The 24,386-nt window shown below is 45.9% G+C and overlaps 1 protein-coding gene and 1 pseudogene across 1 annotated transcript; one reads left to right on the top strand and one right to left on the bottom strand.

Annotated features, from left to right (window-relative positions):
- Positions 1–380: 380 nt before the first annotated feature.
- LOC109748215 (probable glutathione S-transferase GSTU6) lies at positions 381–1,367 on the top strand (annotated as a pseudogene).
- Positions 1,368–10,496: 9,129 nt separating this feature from the next.
- Positions 10,497–22,611, bottom strand: LOC109748213 (wall-associated receptor kinase 2-like). The gene is made up of 3 exons (XM_020307246.3): positions 21,673–22,611; positions 11,962–12,123; positions 10,497–11,485 (listed from the first exon to the last, which is right to left on the bottom strand). Exons 1-3 carry the CDS (start codon positions 22,571–22,573, stop codon positions 10,497–10,499), a joined length of 2,052 nt encoding a protein of 683 aa, XP_020162835.2. The 5' UTR covers positions 22,574–22,611.
- Positions 22,612–24,386: the final 1,775 nt, after the last annotated feature.

Genomic DNA, 24,386 nt, shown 5'->3' with positions numbered 1-24,386 from the left:
GAGGGAGTACGTTGTAGTAATTATATGAGATGGTTTACGTATCCCTAAAAAAAAAGAGATGGTTTACGTCCTTCCGCAAGACTATTCTTAAGTTAGTTCAGGATGACCGGCTGGGGATGTCCAGGACTCTGCTAATCCGTTTACTTCTCCAAGACATGACTAATGTTTAGAGAAGCTTGACAAGAAAGTTAACTAATCGGCAAACAACAACCCACTAATGTTGGTAAACATTGTACAAAAAGTCCATTCAATGTCTGGATATCTTAAACTAAGTTATTGTGGAGGATCATTAGCCTCGACGTTAGCACTGGCCTCATGGATGACGCATTCTTGCCTTCCATACTCCATCACCCAAGCTCTTCATAAGTCACTCCTCTCACTATAGCAAGGAACCAAGCAAAACACAGTAAACATCAGTACAATCAAAGTTTAAATCTGCAGCACACGCCCATAGCGCGTTGCGGAGGAGAAATGGCTGACGAAGATGAGCTGAAGCTGTTGAGTACGTGGGCGAGCCCCTGGGCTTCTATGGTGAAACTCGCGCTCCACCTCAAGGGCTTGAGCTACGAGAACATCGAGCAGGACCTCAACTGTAAGAGTGACCTCCTCCTCGCGTTCAACCCAGTGCACAAGAAGGTGCCCGTACTCATCCACAACGGCAAGCCAATCTGTGAGTCGGTCGTCATAATTGAGTACATCGACGAGGCCTATGGCAGCACCAGCCCCTCCCTCCTACCCACTGACCCCTACGAGCGTGCCATTGCTCGGTTTTGGGTAGACTACATTGACCACAAGGTGCTTAAAGTGTCTGATTTGTGTTATCGATTTTACATATGATACGTGGTGAGTTGATCAATGATGCTATTTGTGCGTGTGCATGTAGCTAGTCATCCCGTGGAAAGTGGCGTTCACAGCCAACACTGAGGAGGATAAGATTGAAGCGATAAAGCAAATATTAGTGGGGGTGAATGTGCTAGAGGGGGACTCTCAAGGAATGCTCCAACGGGAAGCCCTTCTTCGGTGGTGATAACGTTGGATACGTGGATATAGCACTGGGCGGTTTGTTGGTGTTTCTGCAAGGAACTGAAGAACTATGTGGTGCCAAGCTCTTTGGCACCGCGAATACCCCACTTCTGCTTGCTTGGGTGGAGCGCTTCAGCGCACTGGATGCTGCCAAGGTGGCTCTGCCGGACGTCAATAAATTGGTTGTGTTTGCAAGGATAAGGCGGGCCCGGATTGCTGCTACTATAAATATATCTGTCAAGAACTGAGCCAAGCAGTTTTGTCCATTGAATAATATATGTTGTATTATTATATACTTATGTCTGTTGAACAATATATGTTGTAGAGTTATGCATTATCTCTCGTTGGTGTCACTGTCACAAATGTCATGTATGCAATATTGTACGGTATAAGGAACTTGGAATGTTCCTTGGTTATAATATATATCTTTTTACAAGATTTCTTTTTTTCTTCAACGGAGATGGAATTTGGAAGGAGAGCATGTCCATCTTTGTTGGCGATGACTATGAGTGAAGTCACAAAGGGAGCTGTGAAAAAAAACACCTTCAACATCAACTTTCACGATCTGGTAGTTTAGATCTTGAGATTCAACAAAAATGCACCTTGATATATAACTCCCTCTGCAGGGTTTTACAATATCTCGACATAAGGAGCCGAAGGATGACTATTCCAAGTGTATTGTCATCTCCACCGTACATGACATTCTCGTTCTAGTGAACCAGATGACTATTCTGAGTGTGTTACCTGTCCATCCCCTTCAAGGGGCCGAGAAGGCGGCTATTGATTGCGTTACCATCGGCCGCCTACTCGGCTCCTCGAAGAATCCGCCCCAAAATCTCCTAGCTTGACGGGGATTAAAAAATTGGGGAATAAAAGCCTAGCATGACAAGAGAGATTGTAGATTCAAACACCTCCAACACCAACTTTCATGACCTGGTACACTAGTAGGAAACGGGCCATCAGTCCTGGTTCCTAAGGGCCTTTAGTCCCGGTTCTGCAACCGGGACTAAAGGCCCCCTCCTATTAGTCCCGGTTGCGTTACGAACTGGGACTAAAGGGGCTTCACGTGGTCGGTGTGGGGCGCCAAGGCAGGAGTACCTTTAGTCTCGGTTGGTAACACCGACCGGGACTAAAAGACAGCCACGCGTCTGCCAGGCGCTGTTTTTTTTTGAAAGGAGGGGTTTAGGGGTTTCATATTGTGTTTCCCCTTTTCTTTTTGTGTTTACCATTCAATTCTTTTATATTTAGGGTTTTTATTTTTATTTTATGTTTTTCATTCAACTAGACGCTAGCTACTACATATAGCAATGAATGGACCAACGACGTCGTCATGAATATAGAGAGAAGTGACCACCTCTCTTTCTCCGTGCTTTTGGTCGAACAACAAGTTTTCGTATATCTATTCGACACTACTACACATAGTACACGTTCATGCATATATACAAAATAACATCTCTAACGATCCCTAGCTAATATCTAATTACCAACTCTCAATTCCACTTCCCGATGGTATACTCCGGTTTTAGCTATGATCTTTTTAAAGAAGAATCCTGCAAATTCCTCTTGAATTGCTTGTATGCGAGGCTTTGGTAGGAGTTCGTCCCACTTTCGTTCCATCTAATTTAAATAAGGGGGTCAATATATATGAATGAACCTACAGTACAGGTTGGTTCTCTTCTCCCCTTCTTCCCTTCTTCCTCGTTCGCGCCGCCGCGCTGCCCTGTGTCCAGGTCGGGCCGGTGGGCGCCCGGAGTTCCCCGCCGCGCCGTCCCGTGACTGCGCCACCACCCACCCTGGCGTGGACACTGATATAGAGAGGATAGTGAGAGTGAGAGAGGAGGGCCAGCAATAGCAGCAAAGTCCTCGCTCTGCGCCTCTGCCTGCCCGGATCTGGCGGAGGCGGAGGCTGCAAGCCCGGTGCTGTGTGCGCTTGCCCTGTGATTTCAGATTTGGCTGCTGCTGCTGAGAGGATAATGATAAGGAGGATAATGATGTTTCTACTGATTTTGCAGCTTCTTCCTTCATCACAGCCAAATGAGCCAAGTTGTGAAAACATTGTGTTTGGGTAGAGACAGAGACAGAGACACAGAAAGATATATGTTTGTTAGTTATATGTAACCAATAAGATTTGGTGAATGGGCTGGAGTTATCAAAGAAATAAAGGGGGTGTTTTTTTTTCTGATACTGGTTCTCAAGTAAGTATTCATTGAGTGAGATTTGGTGGCTTGGTTGGAGTTCCTCTCAACGACAGTCATCTGAGGAAAAAAACCTCAACAACCATGGCGGAGGCTGGTTCATAGTTGAAACATTAATTGAAAATCGATCGAATGCAACTACCAGGATACTCAACACACAAATTCAGGGCACTCGATATTTCCTACATATTATGGCATAAGTCATGCCAAAATTCACGAAAAAATCCGGCATGACCTTTGCTAAAATAGGACATATCGAGCGCATGAAATTTGCCAGAACGGAAATGAATCAACACTCCGGCAAAACATAGGCCACTCGGAGGTGTAACCTGCAAACATGACCGGCCACTTGGGCAACCACATATCCTATTTGAGCAACACAAGATATACATTTCAAAATATCTTATAGGACTCATATTGACATGAGCATTCAATAAGCAAAACCAAATCGTAAAATAAATAAGTATTCAAATTAGCATGCATTCAATAAGCAAAAGTAAATCATGTCATGCATCCATACATCGTCGAATATTATCACTAATACATCCCGAATAGTATCATACATATAACATCACTAATACAACTAAAACCCTAGCGCACAACAGATATCGGCGCGGGCGGTGGACACCCACAGAGAAGGAACCATCACAGGATCATAGCTCCAGTGAGAACGCTGGAGAACTTGCCAGGTATTGGAGAACCTGTGCCCCAACGCAAACAAGTAGCGACGGATGTGCGCGTCCTCCTCACCGACACGGTGACGCACCACCTCCGCAGAGTCCTCGAGCCTCTGGACCGTCACTGGCCCACGCGACCGCCACCAAAGAAGGTTCGGGTCAATGACGGACTGACTCCACACCAACCTGCCTTCCCCGGTAGGTAGCGCCTCCCAGTACCACCCCGGCGGAGCCCAGTCCCGGACATGGCCCATCTGGTGACGCAGGTGCCCTCCGCCGACTCGACGACGAGGATGCGGAATAGGCATCGTCGACGTCGATGCGGGAATAATTGCTTTAACTAAAACAGTAAGCTAGTTCTATTAATTTTCGTACTAAAAATAAAATAGTTGTATTAACTCAACTAGTTCAATTAAGCACTTATTATAAATAAAAATAAACTAGTTTTTACAAAAAACAAACTAGTTCAACTAGTTATATTAATTTTCTTACTAATTCTATTAAACACTTACTACTCCCTCTGTCCCAAAATTCTTGTCTTAGATTTGTCTAAATATGGATGTATCTAGTCATAGTTTAGTGTTAGGTACATCCGTATCTAGACAAATATTAGACAAGAATTTTGGGACGGAGGGAGTAAAAAATAGTAAAAATACTAGTTAGATGAAGTCTAAAATTTAACCCTAACTAATTTGATGAACTCTAAAATTTAACCCGAACTAATTTGATGAACTCTGAAATTTAACCCTAACTAATTTGATGAACTCTAAAACTAATTCTATTTAACAACTACTACCATAATTAGCATCTAATTTGATGAACCCTAACTAATTAGATGAACTCTGAAATTTAACCCTAAGAACCCTAGCTAGGCAGAGGTAGGGGAGGAGGAGGAGGAGGGCGTGCTCACCTCGGGCGCCGGCGGAGTTAGGGAGAGGGGCACGCGGCGTTGAGGTCGGGGACGGGGTCGGGGTCGGGGTGGCGGGCGCACGGCGGAGGGCGGCGATGTAGGGGGGCGCCGAGGTCGGGGTCGGGGGCGGGGTCGACGGCGTGCGGAGGGCAACGGGAGAGCGCGCGGCGGCCGGGCGATGACGGCGGCGACAGCAGACGCACGCGTGTTGGATTTGGGGGAAGTGGGCGTTGGGGAAGAAGAACGGTTGGTTAAATGGAAAGTAGCAGCAGCGTGTTCCACGGAAATCGCTACTGCTACATTAGCTATAGCGCCTGTCCATAAAGCCCGCTGCTGCTACGCATTTCTCCTTTATTTTTATTTTTCAGTTATTTTCATTCACATTTTCTTTTTTTCCGTCCCCTTTTTCTATTTCTTTCATTTTCGTTTACTTTTTATATGTTTTTCATTTTATTTTCCTTTCCTTAGCAGTAGCGCTTCGTGCGCGAAACACGCTGCTACAACAATCTTAGCAGCAGCGCGCTTTCCTTAGGCACGCTCCTACTATAGGTAGCCTGGTGAGAATAGTAAGGGGAATTGTAGCAGTAGCGCCTCTACAGTTAGACGCGCTACTGCTATGATCTTACCTGCAGCGCGTTTGGATGACATGCGCTAGTGGTAAATTGTAGTAGCGCTTCTTTTTGTCCCGCGCTATTGGTAAGTTTCTGTGTATAAGGTTTTCCCTAGTAGTGCTACCAGCTCCCACAGTGAGGCCACTTGCCCCACCTGGTTTCTCAAACACATTTGTGGAGAAAAAGGTTCAGTCCCAGTGGTCCAACATTGCGCTTGAACCAAAGGTGCACATCTTGACATTGTTTCAGTTATATAGTTAGATGTCAGCAAATGCAGGCAATTATCATCTAAGTACCAACTGTGCACTCTGTACCATTAGCTGCTAAGCTGTTTTCTTAGGAAAAACAAGTTTAGTTGCTTTCATATTCTCTCTGATCGATGTTTGTTGGTGTAAAACTTGCAGTGAAGTATGGGATGAATTGCTGCCGACAGTTTTTGTGGATTCATCTTTTCTTATTCAGTATATATTGACATGAGCTCAACATAGCATACTAGTGGACTTATTTATCCCTAAGCCTGGCCAGCGCACATGTTTCACTTTCAGGCACACATCCCAGCTTTGTTTTTCTGGCATGTGCGATGGCACACAGTTCAACGCTAGTGCCATAACAAGACACTTCAGCCACCCCAAAGAAAGCACGTTGCAAAGCACAAATAGTTTTTAATACATTTTTAGGATTTACAGAACGTTCAGTAATGGGTAGGAAAGCATTCAGCGGGAGTCAAATTAGCAATAAGGGCGACCCTAGGTAAATTTGAGGAAAGGAAGAAATGGAGTACTGCAGAACTTGCACAATTTCTTTCGCGAGCGCTGGGGAGGTTTGCATGGGGACAAAGGTTGTATTCTCGAAACTAATGGCTAGACGGCGAAGTTTTGAAGGACTAGCTTTAGCTGGGTGGCAGCTTCAATTAAAGCATGTGCAATAATTGACCTGTCATTGGCATATAGTAGGGTTGTCGGAGGGAGAGGTGTGTGAAGATGGAGTGTGTGTGTGTGTGCGCGCGCGCGCGCGCCATATGATGGATCATTTGTTGTAGTAGGTCAGTAACTATAATGAAGAGGTAGGAGGAGAGTGGGTCGCCTTGGCGCAGTCCATTTTTACAGCTAATCCAAGTTCCTGGGACACCTTTAACAATATAGTGAGAATGTCATTGATCCAGGAGAAGAATCTGTCCGAGAATGCCCGACGCTTTAGGATGGCTATCAAGGAGGACCAAGAGAGTGAGTCAAACGCTTTTCGGAAGTATAGTTTTAGGACCATGGTAGGTACTTATTATGGCAGGAGGAGACTTGGTTGGCAGCAAAGACGGAATTTTCGGCAATATTGCAGCCAGTGATGAACCCAGTTTGGTTTCGTGGATGAGGAGGGGGATGAGAGGCTTCAGTCTGTTAGTGAAGACTTTTGCCACCCCTTTTTATAGGACTGTTTTTAAGAGAAATTGGCCGGTAAGAATTGGGTGTTGCCGCGGAGTCCTTTTTGGGCAAAAAACAATGAAGGCCCTATTAATTCTTTCAGTCTGTGCATGAAGGTTGTAGAACTCATCAAAGAAACAGGATGCACGAATTTCTTGCAAAGCTAAACATGCTTGGATGGAGATATAGTAAGTTATGATGCTTGTTAATTCGTGAGTATTAAGTACTGGTCCGTCCAAGGTACAACGATTCCATTCAAATATCTCTATATCTTACATTAATTGATTATGGAATGCCTTGGTGCTAGCCTCACAGATGATGCATTGTTGCCTTCCATACCCCATCACCCAACCTCTATATACGTCGCCCCGCTCGCTCTTGCAAGAAACCAAGCAATACAGAGCTAACAACACAATTCAAGTTCGAATCTACAACACACCCTTAGTGCACACGGGAAAAATGAGTGGCGGCGAATGGACCGAAACTACGGGGGACATGGGCTCAAGCAGGACGTTGACAACAACTACACAGAGAAAAAGCAAGTATGGAGCCCTGGTATACTAAGCAAAACTAAAGTCATCGTAAGCTTATATGGTGTGCAGTTAGCAAAATCCAAGGAGGAAACAATGTCCTTTGGCCCTCACATATGTGGTACTTCCCTCGGCAAATGTCGATGGCTCATGCATTAGCTATAGGTGAGGTCGCAATTCAACAAGGACTGTGGGTAGATGGCTCACTAGATTTTTACTCAACAATTCCGTTTTGACTTGAATTTTAGAAGAAATATAAGGGAAGTGTCTGTTGACAAAAAAACACCGCATACTGTACTAGTGATGAACTAGCCCATACATTGTTATGGAAGATATTTTGTAATGATCCGTTGAGCTTTGCAGGAGCAAGATTAAATCGCTAATGTATTACAATATAGTTTAATTGGAAAATCAATACATACATTTGTTCATATGAAACATAAAGTTACTGAGTAGTACAATTTTTTTGTAACAACAAATACAACAAAGGTTGACACTGATAGTTACCTATCTTATTCGACTTAACATTGTCATGGTTATGTGTACACATTTAACTGCTCAAGTATTGCGGTTGTTATGTACGCACAATACACATGTTGCATTTCCGAATGACTTTGCCCCTGCTTGACCTCGATTGTAACCAAACTCATTGATGCAGCTGAAGCAACACTTTCCATGTTAAGGAAAGTCTGGCTATGTTTTCATTCCAATGATGCATCTCCCTACATCCATCCTAAACTAAATGATCACTTATGATAAATTGAATTGTTCATTTACATACATTTTAAAAATAAAATAAAATACATGTTTCAATTCTAAACTATGTCAGATTAGTACTGAAATATTCATCCAAAGTGTAATACTTATCATGAAAGGTTCAACAAGCTCAACAGTCGTTGGTTCTTACAACAATGGAAGACAAACTATGGCAGAAAAAAAAACCAATGGCTAGATCAAACTCTTCATCACGGGGTGCGGCAGGACCTTGACAACAACTACACAGAGAAAAAAAACTAGTATGGTGCCCTAGTACACCAAGAAAAACTAATGTCATTGTAAGCTTATATAGTGTGCAGTTAGCAAAATCCAACCACGAAACAATGTCTTTGGTCATCACATGGTGGTACTTCCCTTGGCAAATCCGATGGCTGATGCATTAGCTATAGGCAAGGCTGCAATTCAACAACTACTGTGTGGGTAGACCGCCCACTATATTTTTACTCAACTATTCCGTTTTGACTCGAATCTTAGAAGCAATCTAAGGCTGGTGTTTCTGCCAAAAGAAAAAAATAAAGCTGCATACTGTGCTAGTGATGTAGCTAACCCAGATATTGTAATGACCTCGTCGAGATCTGCAGGAGCACGATCAAATTGCTACCCTATTACATTATAGTTTAATTGGGAAATCAATCCATACATATGTTTATATGAAACATAAAGTTACTGACTACAGTAGTACAAATTTCTTGGAACAACAAATATAATGATGGTTGACATTGATAGTTACCTATCTTATATTCAACTTAACATACATGACTCCGATTCGTAAATGAACCTAAGGGTTACGGGACCTATGCAGCATGAGAAGGCGCCCTGCAACATCTGTCATTGATGGTCTTTGATCTGCATCAAGGTTAAGACACTCAAGAGCAATCTCAAGCAACTTGTTAAGAAATTCCAAATCTCCTGACGATGCAATTTCCTTATCATAGAGCTCAGTCAAGCTCTCCCCATTTTGGCAACACTCTAGGAAGCTCCTCACTAGGCTATTATTTTCAAAATGAGTGGCCCTCTTCCTGCTAATGAGCTCTAAGATGACAACCCCAAAACTGTAGACATCACTTCTGTCGGTCAATCGACCTGTTTGTAGGTACACTGGATCCATATAAGACATGTCACCAATGACACTTGCAGTGTGTTCCTTGCCTTTTGCAATCAACCTTGGACACCATTTAACAGTATGGAGAGAATGTCATTGATCCAGCTCCGGGAAGTCCTAACAGTTTAGGATGGCTATCAAGGAGGACCAAGAGAGTGAGTCAAATGCTTTTCAGAAGTCTAGTTTTAGGACCATGGTAGGTGCTTATATATGGCAGGAGAAGACTTGGTTGGCAGCGAAAAAGAAATTTTCGGCACTATTTGCGCCCACTGATGAACCCAGTTTGGTTTCGTGGATGAGGAGGGGGATGAGAGTCTTCAGTCTATTAGTGAAGACTTTTGCCACCCCTTTTATAGGACTTTAGTACTAGTCTCACGGATGATGCATTGTTGCCTTCCATACCCCATCACCCAACCTATATATAGGTCGCCCCACTTGTTCTTGCAAGAAACGAAGCAATACAGAGCTAACAACGCAATTGAAGTTCGTTCTTATATCATGGGACCGAGGGAGTACAACACACCCTTAGTACACACGGAAAAAATGGGTGGCATAAAATTAGCCGATGGAAATGGACCGGAACTACCGGCACATGGGCGAGGCCCTCGGCTTTCAGAGTGAAACTCATGCTCCACCTCAAGGGGTTGAGCAGGACCTTAACAACAACTACACATAGAAAAACCTACTAGTATGGTGCCCTAGTATACCAAGCAATACTAAAGTCATCGTAGGCATATATGGTGTGCAGTTAGCAAAATCCAACCAGGAAACGATGTCCTTTGGTCCTCACATGGTGGTACTTCCCTTGGCAAATTCGATGGCTGATGCATTAGCTATAGGCGAGGTTGCAACCCAACAACGACTGTGTGGGTAGGCAGACCACTAGATTTTTTACTCAACTTCTCCGTTTTGACTTGAATCTTAGAAGCAATCTAAGGCAGGTGTCTCTGCCGAAAGGAAAAAAAAAACACTGCGTACCATACTAGTGATGTACCTAACCCAAATATTGTTATGGAAGATGATGTTTTGTAATGATCTCATTGAGCTCTGCAGGACCAAGAATAAATCGCTACCCTATTACAGTATAGTTTAATCAAAAAATCAATCCATGCATTTGGTAATATGAAATATAAAGTTACTCACTATAGTAGTACAAATTTCTTGGAACAACAAATACAACAATGGTTGACAATGATAGTTACCTATCTTATTCGACTTAACATACATGCTGTTGAAACTCCCATCCGGAAACGAACCTAAGGATTACGGGACCTATGCAGCGTGACAAGGCAACCTGCAACATCTGTCATTGACGGTCTTTGATCTGCTTCAAGGTTAAGACACTCAACAGCAATATCTACCAACTTGTTGAGAAGTTCCAAATCTCTGGTCGTTGCAATTTCCTTATCAAAGAGCTCAGTCATGCTCTCCCCATTTTGGTGGCACTCTAGGAAGCTCCTCACTAGGCTATTATTATCAGAATGAGTAGCCCTCTTCCTGCTAATGAGCTCTAAGATGACAACCCCAAAGCTGTAGACATCACTTTTGTCGGTCAATCGACCTGTTTGTAGGTACACGGGGTCCATGTAAGACATGTCGCCTATGATGTTTCTAGTATGGTCCTTGCCTTGTGCAATCAACCTCGATATGCCAAAATCCGCGATCTTCGCGGAAAAGTTCTCATCCAAGAGTATGTTTGCTGGTTTAACATCACCATGCAGGATTGTGTTATGGGTTTGTGAGTGCATATAAGCTAGACCATGTGCTGAGTCTTCAAGAATACTTAGACGTACATCCAAGTTGAGAGGCTCCTTGTTGTTAGCTATATGAAGATTGTCCTCCAAGCTTCCTTTGGAGATGAACTCATAGACTAGCATGGGGTTATCCACTTCGAGGCAACAACCTAAAAGCCTTACGATGTTCTTGTGGCTGACTTGAGACAGGATGGTGACTTCATTTGGAAATTGCTCCTTCGCCAGCACATTTCTATCATTTGGTTTCTTTACTGCGACTATAAATCCATCAACAACACCCTTGTAAACTTCACCAAAGAAACCTTTACCAATTAAATTGCTACTCTTTAAAATAGGTTTGAGATCTTCCCTTGTGTAAATCTTAATAGTTCTAGCTTTCTCTAATGTAAGACCGCCATTCTTTCGGTAAAAGTCTGTGGCCTTCTGCTTCTCTTTGCGAAGAACGAAAAAGAATGCAAGAAATGCCAAGACAAGAATGCCACCTATAGCACCTACATTGGCAAAGAAACAAACTTAACTACTGTAAAATCAAAGTTTCTGGTCATTAATTAGTTTGCCATCAAACTTAACTATTGTAATAATCAGAATTTCTGGTCATTAATTAGTTTCCCATTAAACTTTACTGTTGTAATAATCAAACTTAATATTTGAGTTTACGCTTCGTATGAGGCACGAGCAACTATTTATAGATGGATAGCAAGATACTTGGAAATTGAATGTCACCGTTCAATTAGGTATTTCTGTTCATCAAGTGGTTGACATTTTGTTAAATTCTTGTGACTAGTCTTGTGAGTCTCGAACAATACAAAAGAAATATTGGAAAAGACGTAGTTGCAAGAATAATTTAACTAGTTCTGTCTATGTATTTTGAGGCGACTGAGAGAGAGCAATTTAGATATAGTTAATCAGCATATAACATGTAAATTACATTGAAAAGTACCCTGTGCCGTAAGAGTATGATGTTTACCTACGGAAATCTGTGCTGCAAGTGGGAACTTTTGAGTGCATCGTTCAGTTTGTGGGTCATGGCTACGATAACCTACAGGACAGTAGCATCCGTACCCTCCTTCGGTGTCTCTGCATACACCATAGCAAGGATAATTGGCTGGATTTGCACATTCATTTATATCTGCATTGCATAAATTACAAAATTAATTATTATTAGACATCTATATTAAGTCCATGAGGGATAAACAGAAAAATGATCAAGAAATAAGCTAGAAATCCCCAAAAATTAGAAACATCATGCCATTAATTTAAGTTATCTAGACAATACCCAGCACGCTGCCACGGAATTGCATAAACTGTATCTACATATTGTGTAGAATACTAATTCAATCTTTTTTTTTTCTCGAATACGCACGAGTGTGCGTACTATATATTCAAGAAGAAAGGGGGAAAGAGCCCCTCCACGTTGGTGATTACATAATTACATAACCCCAACTCCACCCAATCTAACACTTACAAACTAATACCTCACGACATGACCCACCTCCAAGGCCGCTAGGAAGCGATCTATATCTACTTTAAGCAACCCTGCTGCCTTCCACGCCGCGCACTCTACAGCTACCCTATGCATTACAAACATGATCGACGGGGCATCCCCCTCGAACACTATGCCATTTCGATGCTTCCATAGCTCCCAAAGCACGAGGACGATCGGTGCCTGCGTGTCCTTCTTTTCGACCGCGCTATCTGCTGTGATTATGCACCACTCTCCAAGGCTTGATGTTGCTGTCGGTGTCCATTGTGGCTTACCCCAAGCCGTGCACACCCGCGTCCATACCTCTCTGGCGAAGACACACCGGAGCATTAGGTGGTTCATACTCTCCTCAACTTGGTCACAAAACGGGCATGCTACCTCGTGCTCTAATCCACGGCTCGCTAATCTACCCGATGTCCAACATCTATTCTGCATTGCGAGCCAAGTAAAGAATCTACACCTCAAAGGGGCCTTAGACTTCCATGTGAACTGCGCCATTGGATCTTTCTCCCGAGCCCAAAATTTAGCATGGTACGCCGATCTTGTGGAGAAGGAGCCGCTTGCCTCCCACGCCCACCTCACGGAATCCCCTGAGTCCTGGTGCAACTGGACTCTTTCCATTCGATCCCACAAACTAAGGTACTCCTGAAGCATCTGATTCGTCACCTCTGGTCCTATTTCCAATGCCTAAGCTCCGTTCATCAAACCTTGGCTAACTGTACGGCTGCTTCGTATCCGTTGTCGCACCGTACTATAGAGTGCTGGCGCAAGTTCCTCCACTCTGAATCCATCCACCCATTTGTCCTCCCAAAATAGCGTGTTCTCTCCATTGCCCACTGTCGCGTGGGTGGCAGCCTGGAAGATTTGCATAGATTTTCGAGGGACTGAAATATCAAACTCTGCCCACGGCCTTGACGGATCCACTCTTTTCAGCCAGGGCCACCGTGCCTGCATGGCCGTATTCAGCCACTTTAGGTTGGGAATGCCAAGTCCCCCTGCCCACCTCGGCGAGCACACTTTCTCCCAAGCCACTCTACACTAGCCACCGGACGCCTGATCCTTGGCACACCACAAGAACCCACGACAAATCTTGTTCATGGCCTTTATGACCTTGTGTGGGATGTCTAGTGCCATCATCATATGTATAGGGATTGCACAGAGCACAGACTGGACAAGTGTCATTCTTCCACTCTTCGGCATGTTGACGGCCATCCACCTAGGTAGGCATCGAGCCAGCTGATCCACCATACCCATCAGCTGGGCTGCCGTTTGCTTTCTCAGGGTGAGAGGGAGCCCCAAGTATCTGCACGGATAAGAACCTTGCGGGCAGCCAAGCACCTGCACTACCCTCTCCATGATCTCCGAATTGCACCGTATTGGCAGAGTAGCACTCTTCTGCAGGTTGACTCTGAGACCAGACTTTCACCAAAGAGATGCAGCAGGGCTGCACAAGTAGTGAGATCCTCCACATCCGGTTTGAGGAAGATCATGACATCATCCGTGAACATAGAAATTCTCTCGGTTAAACCTCTCGAAGCGAGTGGGGATAGGAAACCTCGCTCGAGAGCAACGCCAAACATCCTCTGCAGTGGCTCCATTGTGAGGATGAATAACATCGGAGAAACGGGGTCTCCCTGCCGCAGGCCCTGGCAGTTGTAGATAGGCTCTCCCGGCACACCATTAACCATGATCCTCGTTGACAATGTTGCAAGTAATCCGCAGATCCAGTCGATCCACTTAGTGCTAAAACCCATGTACCTCATCACTTCCACCAAAAATGGCCACTGAACCGAATCAAACGCCTTTGAGATATCCAGCTTGAGCATGATGGTTGGCTGTTTAAGCGCGTGTAGTCTCCTTGCTGTACTTTGCACTAACATGAAGTTGTCGTGTATGGAACGGCCCCTGACAAAAGCACTCTGATGTTTGCCAACCAGCCCTGGCAGCTCCAAGGCTAATCTAACCGCGAGCAGCGTGTCAATGATCTTTATCACACCATGAACTAGGCTCACCGGCCTGAAATCCTTAACATCAATCGCCCCATCCACCTTTGGCAGCAGGGAAACGATTGCCTTATTGATAGCATGCAACCCTCTCATATCTCCACGAAAGGAAGCGGCAAGCGCGGCCATGATGTCCTCTTTAATAATCTCCCAGCATGAAGCATAAAAACGACCCGTGAATCCATCCGGGCTGGGTGGCTTGTCCATAGGCATTGCATTAACAACCCACCGCACCTCCTCCTCTGTGAAGGCAATGTCAAGGCCCGGCATGTCCAAGCAGGGAGCTGAAGCGCTTCTAGGTTGATGGAGGTCAATCGTTGTTGAGCTGTCCCAAACAGATTCTTGTAGTAACCATTTACCATGCTTGCAATCTCATCTTAGCTTGTGGCCACTGAAACTCCATCAGAGACACGCCGACTGGTGGAACAGCCGCGTGCTACCCTCTCCTTCCCGTAGGAAAAGGATTCTAGATCGCTGCCTCGCGATGGTCCGTTCAAGCGAGCATAATCCCAACAGCTTCTGTTTAAGTAATATCCGTAGCTCCCGCTCCTGCTCAGACAAAGCTCTCGTATCCATAGCCTTGTCCAGCCGCTGGATCACTTCCTGTGCGATCGCAATTTGAAGCTTCACGTTACCGATCCACCGATCACTCCATCGCTTTAAGCTTTTTGCTGTGGCTCCCAACCTCATATCCAAAGTCTTGAAAGGATTATCCTCACGAGGAACCGAGGCCCAGGCCTCCGCTACGATATCCATAAAACCTTCGTCCTTCGTCCAGAAAGCCTCAAACTTAAAGCATGATCCCATGCACATGTCCTTGTTCAAGTCCAGCAGTAGTGGGCAGTGGTCCGAGATAGCCGAGCCCACCGCACTAAGGCAACAAGTCGGGTGTAGCTCTTCCCACAACGCAGTACAGAAAACATGGTCCACCTTCTCGAGTGTTACGTTTACCCTCTCATTAGAGCGAAATTTGTCCATCATTCTGTGGTTGATCCTCTCGTTGCTCTTGTCCTCAGGGTTTACTAACAGGTTAAAATCACCCGCAACCATCCACGGTCCAGCATGTAGCTCTCAGATTTCTTCCAACTCACGCAGGAAAAGCAGCTTCTCCTGGTCGAGCTGCGGCCCGTATACACCCGTAAACCACCACTGTGGGCCCTCCATCGGCATAATCAGGGCCGTAAGGGTGTATTCCGTGTAGTGTGGGTTAGACAAGCGAACTACCGACTCAGCCCACGCTAACAGGATTCCACCACGTGTACCACTCGCCGGCAAGTAAAAGAAGTTTCCAAATTTATACCCGAGGCAATGACGAACTACATCAAGTGTTACAACCTCCATTTTAGTTTCTTGCAGGCACACCACACTCGGGTTTGCTGCGGCCACCACCTGAGCTACCACATTCCTACGTGCCGGGCTATTGAGCCCCCGCACATTCCACGCCAGCGTTTTGAAAGGCGTACAATTCATGGTGCTAACCCACCGAACCACCATCACCGCACCCTAGTGCGAGTCAGCCACCAAGGGCTCCCCCTCGAACACCGGCAAGGCCGACGGCTGCCAACCGAAAAGAGCTAGGATCGCCGTAATGTGAGTGTCAGTCAGTGGTCGCTCGAACAGTTGCGCGTAAGCCTGTAACGCGGAGTCGCTGGTTGTTTCGGCTTCATTCGCAAGACAGAGCCTCCGAATCAGAACGTTTTGTTGCTTGGACGCCTTAGAACCCTGCCCCTTCCTGGCCAAACGGACACTCCTTCTCGGGTTGGACACTGGCTGCCTCTTCTGCCTTGGCCTCTTCTTGTCAGGTGCAGCACCACGGCTGGGAATCACGGTCAAAAGTGGCGTCAAATTGCGCCTCAAATACGCGCACAAGGAGTCCACCCTGTCCTGCATCGCTACAGGAATACGTGGTGAGTGCACCTCACCGCCCATGCATGGGCTGCATGGCTCCCCACCCGTTGTGGCAGCACATGTGGCATCCTCGGGATCCGCTGAGAGACTGACCAGGAAGGTGTCTCCCATGTGCACCTGCGCGTGCGCTGGCCCACCACCCACAGGCGAATCAGGCTCGGTTTCCGCCAACTCCTGTACCAGATCCTCCTCGATCCCCACGCCCTGCCGAGACGCCGCAGCGGGGGACAAAATCCAACTCCGCGCCCAAAACGTGCTCACTGCATGTGCGGCCCCCACCAAACCTTGGATCCCTGTCCTTGCTCGCCATTGGCTCCTCGATGGCCGGGCCTCCTAACGACAAGGAAACATCACCGATCCCCTGCGATCCCGGTCAACAAGCGCACCCCACCAGAGGACCTCTGACGCACCAGCCTGCTCTGAGCGGTCAAAAGTGGCTGTCTCCCCTGCAAAGGAGGATCGCCTGACCTCAGCCAAGCAGCTGCAAGGCCCGACCACCGCCCGGTCCGCCCGCAAGCGACCCCTCTCCGGCGCCGGCGCCGGCGCCGACGACCCCACCGACGAACCAGACGAGCCGCCATGCCCACCCGACGAAGCACCAGCATCCCGAGCGCCCGGCATGGCCCCATCCGTCGGGGCGCGACCCTCAGCACCCCCAGCCTCACCCGACGGCGGCGATGACGGTGGAGGCGCAGGCGGGGATGGCGCATCCACATCGGCCACCGCAGCTGGCACGCCTAGAACGGTGATGGTGACTGGATACCACAATGCTGTAGGCCCCCCTCCACACGAGTCTCTCTCGGCTCCTCAATGAACAACAATTGAGAGCCAGGAATCCTTGCCGGATCATCCGTCCGAAGCCACACACGGAACCCCGACATGTCGAATCGGTTCGCCGTCCTGCCCGCGACTGATGCACGAACCCCAGGCCCGCAGTACTACCTCAGCTGTCCTCCTCGTCCAAGCATGCGCAGGAACACCCCGCAGCTCTAGGGGCACCAGGACGGGCAAGGATTCCAACACTTGGCCGAGATGTGGCCCTCCTCCCCACAGTTGTAGCAGCACCCGTGGAGGACGACGGGGATGCTGGTCTTGGGCGGCCGCGAAGTGGGCAGGGCGTCGACCGGCGGGCGGCGGCGACGAGTGGCGGGCGGGGGAGGCGGGGAAGCAGGGCTGTGGGGACGGCGGCCCGCGCGCGTGCGCCACGGCGAGGGATCCACCGTAGGCGGCCTCGAAAGACCGACCGCACCGCCCTGGAGAATAGGCCCGAAAGCCGTGCCCAGCACCTCCGGACCGACGACGATGGAGCGAAGCGGAGGCCGACCAGGAGCTGGAGGGGGAGCCTCAGATCCAGAAGAGGGGGAAGATGAATTTATGCTATGTGAGAAATTTCTGCATATCTAACATGAAAAGTTATGGATGTCACAATTAAACACATTGTGATTTAAAACCTACTTAGAATGCACAAATACATGTTGTATGATAAAGGATTCTCATATGTAGATTGGGCGGATGCTAGTGGATCAAGCTAGCAAATATAACGACTACAATGGTTTTGGTGCTAGTGGATCAAGCTAACACTGAAGATGGATTGATGGCAGGTGGCTCCGGCGGCCTCATAGCCGACAGGCGTCCTGGTTGAGGAGTGCGCCGGACTGGTGGGTGCCTCATACCCGGCAGGCGTCCTGGTTAGGACCTTAGGTCTTAGATGTTAGGCTTGACTGCGAGGTCTGTTTGGTATTAGGCCCAGACTATCAGCATCCCTACATCAACTGGATAGGAGTAGCGACAGATGTTGCCTAGACGGTGGCTTTCGTCTTACTGTTGTATGACTTTGTAAGATCTTGTGTGAATAATTAATAAAGTGGCTACATGCATCATCCAGATGCAGAGGCCGGGGGTCCTCCTCCTATTAAGATAAGTAGAAATAATGTGAATCGCTCTCTTAGCTATATAGGATAAGTAGATGATCACAATTGATGGATCTGTGAAACAATCAATGGACATTAAAGTTTAAAATAATATGCTACCTATACCCTAGAATATTTTTGATGGTGTTAACCATTGTTGTTTAGTAGTTCATCTAGTTTATTTCTGTTTGGGTCTGTTTAGTCTAAGTCTAGTACAGCGATGCATGGCATCATGGCAAAGTGGACTGATGGATCGGCAATGGTGCGAGCTGGTCATCGGTCAAGTGAAGCCAGGAGTTGTGAGTACATGCATAAGTACTAGGTAGATTTGATCGGTACATGCATGCAACCGAGAGCGAGATGGATCTATACGTTGCCGTGCCAAGAGACTAGCTCAAAGTGAGCTGAGTTAGTTGAGGCAAAGACGTTGAGTTGATCCATCAGAGTGGCTGGATGTGCATGCACTTGTTTAATGGAGTTACAGAATTACATAAGCGTTAGCCCAATAAGAAAGTCATTTTCAGACATATTCTGTTATTAATGATGATTCTTCACCATGCATCGACTGTACACCTGTTTTTTTTTACGAATGATAGATTTTATTAGCTTAAAATGAAGCATCAAGAGGATACAGTATGAGCGCACAATCACCCTCTGGATAGCTAGGACACACACAACCAACACCAAAACACACACATAAATGCCGGCTACTAGTAAAGTCATATAAGACCAAAACTATGTAGGAACAAGAATAAAGGAAAAATGCTCCAAAGCAATCAGATTTGTGGTCGGCAAATTGTAGCAATGGTCATATCCGCACCAATCATCTTATCACACCACACGAACGACGAAGTTCTTCAACAGCAGCGCTGATGCGCCGCCGTTACCAAATCCAACCATCAAGGAAAGAATCTAGGTTTTCACCCCGAAGAATTAGTTCGAGCATATCTGAGCAATGCCTTCAATAAGGTAACGACGCAAAAAAGTGTCGCCATTGCCAGGTATAACCAATTCGGGTTAGACCTAGGCTCTCACCCTGGAGCCTGAGACTCTTGCGCATGGCACCATCATCGAAGTCACAAATGTGTTGGCGCCATCACTTTTCCACAATCCCAACAACTACATGCTTTGTGCGACCACCGCCGTTGTACAATCATCCCTTTGCGTCAAGCCTTCTTCCATACTTTGCATCTCATCACTGAAGTTAACAACCAGATCTTGAGAGATGAACCCTTTCCGAAGACCTTTCAGCGATCACCGCCGCCATGGAGCCATAGAAGATCACTGTAGCACTGCAACTCGGTCTGCCACCAACAAGATCTAGATACAAATTATTTAAATTACGTAAGAGGGGTGGATGCATGTTTACGTGTTACATAGGTCTATAATACTATGTGTGGATGATGTCAGAAAAGTTGTTGTGAAGCCATATATAATCTAATCGAGTGTTCTAGCAGGCCCAGCATACTATAACATAACCATCTTAATTCTTTTCTGCTATGCATCTATCAATTTTGATACTTTTTCTCAACTTGACACAATTCTTATGTTGTTGAGTTTATGCGGACGTGTAGATATTTGTGACATTTTTCATAATTAGTAGAGAAGAGTGTGCATTTAATAATTTAATAGAGAAGAGTGTGCACATCCGATTCTAATTTATTGTCATACTAAGAAGTTCTAATATATCATCCTCTAGCAGATGATGTACATCAATGAACGATAATCATGTAATGAATTTTGGGTGTATGGCTGCCCTATGTAAGCAAAATACGTTTTTGATGTGCCTTCTACCGTATCCGGATCCTTCAATTTTTGAAGCTTTGTCTTTTTAATTAGCTTTCATAATTCTAAATATGCAGCACGATTATAATATAACCATGCGTGTAAATTCTTCTTAGGGTATGCACTTACCAGTTTTGCTCAACCTGGCATAACTGGATAGGTTTCTAATATGTTATACAGTTTATGGCGATGTGAAGATGTTTGTGACATCCTCAATAATTCCGTGGCACATAGATTCTTAATTTTTATGCGCTAAGAAATCCTGTTGTCAACGAATATCGTAGCCCAATCTCTTTTCTCCTCCACAAGAAAAGCTCTTCTCCTCCCATCGGCGCCGTCAGTACGTCCCATCTCTGATGGCCTCTAGGTCATGCAGGTGCGGAGGATCCCCCCCCACGCTGGTGGAGGGGGGGGGGGTAGGGGTCCCGTTCTCATTCTTGTTAGGTTCAATGTCTTGGTTGGGGTTGTGTGGCGGCGACGATGTCCCTTAGTAGGAATAATGTCTCCCACACTCTATCCCCGTCCCGATGGCGCGTCTAGCATCGTAGGAGGGCATGTAGAGTTTTGTTTCCGTTGGATCTCACGAGACTCGGTCGGTGCTGGTCTTCAGTGGATTTGTTTGGATCTGGTCTTCGTTCGGTTTTGTTTGGGTGTTTACAAGTTTGATCCTTCTGATCTATGACTTTCTTCATCGGTGATGATTGCTACTTTGGGTCGCTGGTCCTATGGGGCCTTAGCATGGCGACTTCCCGACTGTCTACTACAACAAGGTTTGCCCGATTGCGGTGAGGGTTGACGGCAGCGCTCTTTCGGCTCGCTTTAGTGCTTGTAGTCGTCGCTAGGTGGTCCACGGACATAGTTGTAATTTTTTATTACCTCTCTTGTTCTTTGTAATGCGATAATTGAAGATAAATAGATTGAAAATTTCTCACAAAAAAAAAGAAATCGTATTGTCCAATAAGTCCTATGTAGTTAATCAATCAACACAAAACATGTTTTAAGATGTTAACTGGGCATGTGCGCGGGCCACCCTATATATATTAGTTTATTGATAAAGAAAATCATAGACCTCTCTCTCAGTTTACAGGGCGTGTGCGTACCCCTAGGTCGTCAATTTGACCAACCTAATACAAGTCATATATTATAAAAAATATACCAATATAAACTTCAGATGTTCTATTTTCAAACGATATAATTTTTGTATTATATAGTTTATATTAGGGTGATAAAATTGGCAACCTAGGTATACGTAGGACTTGTAAACTGAAACACAGATAGTACCAAACACGGCGTCTTAAATGAAGTGGACATTAATTAGGACATTTAGATATTTGAAGTTTTAGTTTTGTCCTAAGTTAAACATCTCTATATTTGACCATATATATGTGTATAGGAAAATATATCCATATGTACAACATCGATCAGCTGCAAATATACTTCATAATGAATTTAATGAAACTAATATGATATTGTAGACATTACTAAAAAAAATATAGACTCAGGCGGTCAAACTCAAAGATTTTTATGTAGGAAACAAAATTATCAAGTATTTTGAAGCAGAAGAAGTACTAATAAGCAGGGCATCTTACTGGTGCATCCGTTGGGCAAGTAGGCGTCGCCCTGGTAGCCACTGGAGCACTTGCAGTTGTAGCCAGGCCCATTGGTGGAGTCGACGCAGTCGCTGTGAGCGCTGACGCAGGCGTACTGGCCCGTCATGGCCGCTTGTTTGCACGATAGTATTTCGTCGCCGGAGATATCGGCAGAGCCGCGAATGGCCCAGTCGAGCCACACTAGCGAGGTCCGGCTTCTGTCCATCTTGAGATCGGACCGGTGGAAGGTGTAGTTGTTCCTGTCGACGAGGAAGGCGTAGTCGCACGAGCTGAAATTTATCATGGCGGAGTGGTTGTATTCGGAGTCGAAGTCGAAGTAGTTGTCGGTGAGCCCCGGCGGGATGTCGACGTGGCAGCACCCGACGCCTTTGCAGTGGCCGTTCTGTGCGCTCTCCGAGTTGTTGCAGTAGGACATGCACCCGATGTTGTAGGCGTAGTCCTGGCCGCCCCCAACGGTCTCCTTGCTGGCGATGTAGCCGACGGTGTTGCAGCCGACGACGACGAGCATGTTGTGCGTGTCGGAGATGCGGTACACGCCGTGCTCGTTCATCATCGTCTGTCCATACATGATGTCGTTGGTTTCAGCTGGACTGGAGGTGTTGAAGCACTGCGACCCGATGGGAAGCATCACCTGCGACTCGTCTGGATCCAGCGACAGCTTCACCACCCGGAGGGGCGTGCCGGCGAGCACAGGGCCGCCCTTGGCACACTCGATCTCGAAGCCCTTGCGGAAGCAGCCAGCGCCGATGCCGAAGGGGTAGGGGATGTCCACGCCGCCGCAGCTCGGCGGACACCCATCAGTCACCGCGGTGGTAGCTGCTGTTGTAGCTGCCGCAAGGAGCAGCTGGAAGATCAATGCCGTCCACATATAATGCTGCATGCTGACCGTATGTAAGTTGGTTTCCGGCAAAGTCACCGCTTTATAAGTAGCGACCCAGCACTCCTGTACTGCCGAGTGGGAAGCATGCCTGCCTTTCCAGCCATATCACAATTTTTCTATCCCAAAATACATAGCCCCTGAGGTCAACCGGCGCCGTGTGAACAGTACTTTCAAAATAGCAAGAAAAAAAACTCAATTTTTTGCACATCAAAGATGTCCAGGTCTTTTAGGTGCTTGTAGATTATATCGGAGGAGCTCGGTAAAAAGGGAAAAGGAAAATCAACTCTTTGATCGAAATGTCCAAAGTTGTGAAAAATCTCTGATGTTGTTTTTCTGACCGAGCTCCGCCAAAGTCATCTCACCACGAAAATTTGCAAGCACTTACAATAGTGAAGCATCTTTGATGCCCCCCAAAAATAGATATTATAAAATTTGTCTGCTACTTTTTTGAATTACTGTTCATGAGCCGGGCCAATGGCTCATCGCGACATGCCGCTCCATCGTCGGAACTAGCCTGCCATTATTGATCCTAGGCAGGAAGTAATAAGGTCACAGTCCTATCGAACTAGCACCTTGGAGAAGAAGCCATCACAGCCGGAAGAGCCGCAAATCCAAAAGCCTGTCGACAATTATTTCTCACAGGCCTTACGTCGGCATTCTACTTCCAATATCTCGACTGAAGTATGGAGATTGAAATAAATAGATAATGATAAATTGAAAATAAATGGAAAAGCGAGAAAAATTCTTTAGTTGGATAAGGTACATATGTAGAAAAGTGGATGGAGGCAGTAGATTTTGAATCCACCGTGCGAGGTTCAGTTCTCTTTGTTCGATCATCACATTATAGCAAATTTTAAAAATGCAATTTTCATATTCTTAGTTAGTACGGCGATGAAGAATAGCATTCTTGCTATTTCTTTTCCTTTTCCTACTTTTTTTTCGAGTCGCAGGATAACCCGGGAGGTAGTGAGTTTTTGTGGGCTTTCTCTTCACCGGATCCATGGGGGGAAATTTCAGGTGATACCGAAACTTAGGTGATACCATGATACGGACTTCTTGGCCATTGGATCTCACATCTGTCGGCATCTAAAGAGCTATTGTACCTGCACGCGATTTTGAGACTCAGATGTTTTTTTTGCAAAATGTTCAAGAGCTTCCTGTAGCCATCAGATCTAAGATCCAACGGCTCTCGGAAGCCCATATCATGGTATCTCCTAAGTTTTGGTATCACTTGATATCTTCCCGATCCATGGGGTGGTCCATAGGGTTCGTAACTACCACGCTTACTACAGGGTATATAACTATGCATTCACCCACTCCTATGATCCAACTAGCTGTGCCAGGTCCACCCTTACCAAAATAGAATATAATATAATTATTGCAATACGAAAAGAAAAAACATGTGTTCTTGCCTGATTAGGGTGGCAAGCCCAAAGTATGACGTTGTTGTTTACGATATGGCAGGCCCAAAGTCAATGACAAGATCAAGCTCTTTATTATAGGGTGCTAGTATCGGTGACTTTGCTAGGTCCTTCGATCAGTCATTATTCACAAATCATAGTTAACACCATACACCATTTGTTTTTTACATATCCATCCCTATCTCTAGTGACACAAAAGTTAATAATACAACCATTACAACATGTATGACACATATGTGTTTGTCGTGATTATGCGACAAGCACAGTTCAATGTATTGAGGTGCAATCGCTTGACCTCGACTGTTGCCCAAACAAATTAATGCAGCTAGAGGCACACTTCCCATGTCAAGACAAGTCTGCCTTTCCTCTCATTTCCACGATGACTCTCCATC

The sequence above is a fragment of the Aegilops tauschii genome, chromosome 1 (assembly GCF_002575655.3).
Source record: "Aegilops tauschii subsp. strangulata cultivar AL8/78 chromosome 1, Aet v6.0, whole genome shotgun sequence".
In the NCBI taxonomy this organism is placed as follows: Eukaryota; Viridiplantae; Streptophyta; class Magnoliopsida; order Poales; family Poaceae; genus Aegilops; species Aegilops tauschii.
This window is presented reverse-complemented; position numbering and strand designations above follow the sequence as displayed.

Coding starts and splice junctions, on each gene's coding strand:
- LOC109748213 (XM_020307246.3), bottom strand. CDS start 22,573: ATGCAGCATTATATGTGGACGGCATTGATCTTCCAGCTGCTCCTTGCG. Junction 12,124..21,672: donor CTTGCCCAACGGATGCACCA/GTAAGATGCCCT, acceptor TATGCAATGCAG/ATATAAATGAATGTGCAAAT. Junction 11,486..11,961: donor TGCAGCACAGATTTCCGTAG/GTAAACATCATA, acceptor TTGCCAATGTAG/GTGCTATAGGTGGCATTCTT.